A 6,000-nucleotide genomic window follows, 5' to 3' on the forward strand; every position below is an offset into this window, starting at 1 on the left:
CTGCATGAGAAGGGAGCAGCCCTGCCTGAGGCCTCTCTGGCTCCTCCCTGGGGCCTCTGGCTCCAGTGTTACCATGTGCAAGGGACTCAGCCCCTGTTTCCCTGACCCTCCTTGGGCCGTGAGCCCAGGCACTGAAACCTGCAGGATGTTCCCAATTTTACATGGCTTTGGTCTAGAGAAAGCCCACAAAGAAATCCTCTAGAGCACACCGGCATTGCCCCTTCCCTGTGTTCTAAAAACACAATAGACTGTATTATGTGTCCTGGGGATGCTCCTGAAAGCTGTTTGGTGGAATGGAAGGCAGGAGCTCCCATCAAATCTTGCAGAGCAGAAGCAGCAATTCTCCAGAGCCAGAGTGTGACTGGCTCACAGGAAGAGGTGACTCTGCCTGTCCCAGTCATGGTCTGTAATCAGCCCCTTCAGGGCTGCAGTAAGGTGGCCTCAGCTGGGGTGAGAATAGAGATTTCCCTCTGTGGTGTAAATCTGATTGACATCAATGTGGTATGAATGGACCTTTTGGTCCAGCCATGCCTTTCCTTCAGCACTGTGGATACCCTGAACAAAGGAGATGTATGCAAAATGGGGAGAGATAAAATGCAGGAAGGATATAGGCAGAGGCAGGAGAGGTTATCCCAGTGAGTGGAGGGGCCAGAGTATCTGTGGAAGAAGAGCTTGAATGACCCAGGGTAGAGGACAGGGTGGGTGTGATCCAGCTGCAGGGCAGCAGGTGGGAGTGGGCAGGATGGAGATTTGGGGTGACATTCTGGGAGCTGGATCCCTGCATGACTGGAGGCTCTGCCATGAGCAGCAGGGCACTGCTCTGGAGCAATCTTTGTTTTCACTGCTTGGACAGAGAATCCCAGGCCAGCAGCCCCAGCAGGGATATGAACCTGTTCAGTATTTCAGGTGAGGGCACAGCCATACAACATTGTGTTCCTGTTGCAAGATATTGGAATATCTTGAGAACAATGTATTTCTAGCCTATTACCATTATGTACTTAGGCTGTTTCTGGGTTTTTTAGTGTCTTAAGGAAGTAAATCTTAGCATGAAGGAAGGAAAATCATGGCGACTGTCCTGAGATTGAGCACATAATAATGGTGAATAATTACTCCTAATGCTAAATGATGATTTGAGTGATGATTTATGTGTTCTTCACTGAAGTTCTGATTTTATATTAGAAATCTTCAAAACCAGAAATATTAGACAGATTCTTGATGGGTGTTCTGGGGTAAACAAAGGAGGCCATTCCCATTTACCAAAGGCAGAATCAGGCCTTCAAGGTACAATTCCAGAAGTAGTGGGAGATGTGGAAAATTCACAAGAATTCCATCCTTAGAGTGTTTTTTCCTCTCTGCTGACCACACAGGGGGGTTGGCTCAGATGATCACCAGCATTTTCATGCCATCACATGGCTACAGAAAAGAAATCTCTTTTTCCTAACATCTCATGTATGGATAAGAAGCAAATGCTGTGAAATTAAAAGATTCAGTCAGTGAATTAAGAAACTTCAATTCCCCCCTCACTTCAATCTCCCATTTGTTACTGATCCCTTTGCCTCTGATGCAAATTTGGTCCTCATTTTCTGGTTCTCTTGTCAGTCTTTTCCCAGACCAGGTTTCTCTGACCACATCAGGGGGTGATGCTGCTCAGAGCTGTGTTTAGGTTGGTACTAGGTAGAGATTTAATTTGTGTAATTCCAATCAAATCTAAATTCTTGTTTGCTTGGGTCTTTTTTCCTAAGGTAATTGATGGGAAATGACCAGTATTTGTATTGATGAGGAAGGAAGGCAAGAAGGAAGGATTCACACTTGACAACAGTCACTTAAGATTAAAGAATGATCTGTGAGTGGCTGGAGTTGAATGAAAACTCTCCTGGCAGAGACAGCACTGCCCCTAAAGGCACCCAGCCCAATTAAACAAAGGCAGCAGACAACATCAGGCTAATTCTGTCCTTGGAGTCACTCATCCCTTGATGTTCCCAGCTGCTGCTCAGACCTTGCAGGTTAACAATCAGCCAGCAGCTGCTGAGGATGCAGAGTTCACAGCATTACACATGTAAGACAGGAGATGCCTGTGTGTGAAGAAGTCCCTCTGGTGCCACTTTACAGAAGGTGGAGGGAAGGCTGCCATCCAGAACAGCTTCTCAGGGCTGTTAGAAGGATGTCACTGTTTGCTCCATCCCCTTGCCCACAGAGGGAGCACAGCTCTGAACAGCCATCCCTGACAGTTCTGAAATCAGATTCAATCAATCCCACCTGTAGGGGATTTAGGGCTTTCAAGACACTCTGGTGAAGCCAGGTGTAAGAGGCAGCTCAGCTGTTCCCTTCATGGGCAAAAAATAGAGATGCATTGAGGTCTCTACCTTTTCAGCTGCAGCCAGTTCAACTGAGATGAAACAAATGTAACAAATTTCTTTTCTTCCTCTCTGTGGGACAAGTCTTTCTCTGACTCTATGGTGTATGCCCTGTGCTAATGTCAACAGATTATTCCAGCTGTGGCAGAAGATCATCAGCATTTAAAATACAATTTTTAATCCACAGTGCAAGATCACAGTAGGAATCATTGGCCCAACAGCATTCCTAATGTAAGAAAACAAGGAAAATTCTTCTATCAAAATTTGGACCACCTATTTTGGAGGCACTGGACAGCAGAATTGCTGGAGGTAGGAGACTTTACTTCAAAATGCCTATTGTGAATGTATAAAGAAAATCCAAGGAAGAGCTAAGGACAAAACTTACTTAAAGGGCTTCAGAGCCCCCACAAATAAATTATATAAACTGAGGGTTGTTTCCGAGATGTGCTCTGAATTAGGGAATAAAAGACTAACTGTCAGTAAAACAGTGGCTGCTGTGAGTGTTGTTGACTTTAACAAAGAGCTAATGATCACAGCAATAGTCTAAAACTTGCATATAGGCTTGGAGAGCAGAATTAGGTCGTTTCCACTTCAGCCACATGGATCTAAGAAGTTAAGAAAACCAGTGTGAATGTGTGCTGTTAGAGACTGCAGGGAGTTTTTCATGTCCTTCTCTATCTGTCATGCACAGGCTGTATAGATCTATCCCTCCCAAAGTGTCCTTCCATTCCAATGTTAATGGAAACTGTCAAACCCAGAAAGATCCCCTTTAACTACATCAGACCATCAAATGCCTGTGAATATTGAGAGTTTCTTGATTGTTCTTGTGTGATAAAGTCATTGTTGGGTCTGAGATCCACAGCTTGCACCTGAAACCCACAGACAGGAGATGTGTGTGAGTTACAGCCTGAAGGGGAAACCAGGCAGAGTCAGCCCGAGGGGGACTGGTCATGGCAGAGCTGTGGCACTGCTCTTGCTTTGAGGCTGTGTCCTCCTCTGTGTGCCAGCTCTGTGGATGTGGTCCCTGTGTGTACAGAGCCAAAGGTGCTTCCCTCTCTGTGCCTGTTCATGGATACATTTCTGATGCCAAAATGCATTTTGTGCCTTGAGATTTGCTTTGGTCGGGCTATGGCTGGTGGCCCCTTTGGTAAGAGGTGCTGAGTCTGAAGGACACAGAATTAAGCACCCCCCTCTCTCCTCTGTGGTGGGCTGATCTCTTGTCTCCTTCAGTGCCTCACTTTCCTGTCCTGGGTAGTGAGAAACCACAGAGCTGGTCCAGCACTGCCTGAACATCCCCCACACAGCAACACCCCTCAGGGGAACGAGGCCATGGGAGTCATGAACGGATGGTCCTGAGCTTCACCCTCTGCACTTCCTTATCATTCTCTCTGGGCACTTCTGCCTTGAATTATTCCTTCTTCCTTTGCCTGCCTACAGACAGAAGTGTTTGTTTATTTTGGTGCTTCTTCCTTTGGTTTTGTGGGTGTTTTGGTGGACAGGAGTTGGCTTAGGTCTTCCCTTCACAGCTTGTGCTTCCTCTGTTTGGGAGGGCTTTCCCCAAAGCTGGGCTCTTGGAGGTATTTCTGTCCCACTGACAGCTGGGCATTGATGTGAATATGAGCCAAAGCCTCCTGCAGCCTGAACTTCCCTGGCTTTCATCTGAACTAGAGTTTTTCTAAAGGTAACTTCAGATGTCTTGGAGGAAGGCTGCCTGCCCTGTCAGTCCACTCAGTAGGAAAAACCAGAGTGCCAGGAGCAATGCCCCCTGCTCCCTAAGGAAACAAAAGTGTTTTCTCTCTTTGGTCTGTGCTGTTTCTGTTGTCACCTGGGCATTCCCCTCACTGCAGGAAGTGCCTGTGGGACCAGCTGGGAGCACAGACCTGACATCTGGGGGAGAGCACATCCTCAGCAATTAACCCTGCAGCCATGATGGAGCCACCCCTCAAATGCCATTCCAGGGCTTGGTGACTGTCTCCAACAATGACACTGGGGGGACACTGACACCACACACAGCCTTTGCCTCCTCCATGGGCTCAGCCCAACCTGCTCTAGAGTTCCACCCTTTGATCCAGCAGCTCTCCAGGCATTCCCAAGAGACTCCTGGTTGGAGTAACTGGCTGAAGTGCTGTGATCTTGGTGCAGTGACTACAGCTCTGACAGTCTGTCCCTCTGATTCCTCCCAGATGGAGCCAGCAGAGGAACAAGATGCAGGAAACCACAGCCTGCTGACTGAATTTGTCCTCTCTGCTGTGTCCAGCCGCCCAGACCTTCAGCCCCTGCTGTTCTTCACAATCTGCTTAGTTTACAGCATGACTCTCCTCGGGAACCTTCTCATCTGCCTGGTCACAGTGCACCCCGCCCTCCACACGCCCATGTACTTCTTCCTCCGTGTCCTGTCCCTCCTGGATATTTCCACAGCAACAGTGGTTGTCCCCAAGATGCTGGTAACCCTCCAGTCAGGGGACAGGAGCATCTCCTCCCTGGGCTGTGTCACACAGCTCTACTGTGTGGTTTTCTTAGCGGCCACTGAGTGGTACCTGTTGGCAGCCATGGCCTACGACTGCTACGTGGCCGTGAGCAGCCCCCTGAGGTACTCTGCCATCATGAGCCCCAGAGCTTGCCTCTCCTTGGTGCTGCTCTGCTGCTGCAGTGGCCAAGTGGTGTCGGTGGTGCAGACAGCCTGGGTGTTCTCCCTGTCCTTGTGCGGGCCCAGGAGGATCAACTACTTCTTCTGTGACATTCCCCCACTCATCCTGCTCTCCTGCACGGACACCTGGCTGTACGAGAGGCAGCTCATCTCGGCCACAGTGCTCGTCATCTTCACACCCTTCTGCCTCATCCTGCTCTCCTACACCTGCATCATCTCCAGCATCCTCAAGATTTCCTCTGCAGAGAGCAGGCACAAGACCTTCTCCACCTGTTCCTCACACCTCACTGTTGTAACCTTGTACTGTGCAAGTGGGACCTTGATTTACTTACAGCCCAAATCCAGGAATTCGCAAGATGCTAAGAAAATCCTTGCTCTCATATACACAACTGTAATTCCCACATTAAACCCCCTGATTTACAGCCTGAGGAATAAAGAAGTGAAAGAAGTCCTAATCAGAGTGATGGCTGTGTTGATGAAGAAATAAAGATTTTCTTGTCCATCAAGGTGGGGATTAAAAACCTTATTTTCATTTTTGATGTTCTAATAATTTACTAGCTGTGGTGAAACTGCAGGTACAAAGATCTGTTTCATGACTGTAACTATTTTGTTCTTGTTCTTTGTTTCAGAAGCAAATAATTTAGAATTTCTATCTCAATTTCTTCCTTAGGAGTAAAGTATATATACCAGACATTTCTTCTAAAGCAGAACACTTCCCAAGTCTAATTCAAGTATCCAAGTTGGAACTTCTCATTTCCATTGCAGGAGTTCGCCTCACCCTCTCACTGAAGAAATATTATTTTATTGTGAACTTTCCAGGCTAAGCATACACTAATTGATAGGGACTACAGGTTTTGCTTTGCCTTTTTTCCTCCTTGTTGTTTTCCATTCCTTCCAGCAGAAAAGAGTTCACTGAATGAAAGCGATAAGGAAATTAGTTCACTTCTTTCAGAGCCTTGTGGTTTTCATTTAAGGTGTGGGAAAGTAAAGGAAAGGAAG

General features: G+C 47.4%; 1 protein-coding gene across 1 annotated transcript; it reads left to right on the forward strand.

Moving 5' to 3' along the window:
• Positions 1 to 4,537: 4,537 nt before the first annotated feature.
• LOC310918691 (olfactory receptor 10A5-like) lies at positions 4,538 to 5,488 on the forward strand (the record flags this gene model as incomplete). The annotated part of the gene is made up of 1 exon (XM_083877636.1): positions 4,538 to 5,488. One exon carries the CDS (start codon positions 4,538 to 4,540, stop codon positions 5,486 to 5,488), a length of 951 nt encoding a protein of 316 aa, XP_083733762.1.
• Between the last annotated feature and the right edge of the window lie 512 nt (positions 5,489 to 6,000).

Source organism: Zosterops lateralis, assembly GCF_965231275.1.
Source record: "Zosterops lateralis genome assembly, chromosome: 24".
Taxonomy (NCBI): Eukaryota; Metazoa; Chordata; class Aves; order Passeriformes; family Zosteropidae; genus Zosterops; species Zosterops lateralis.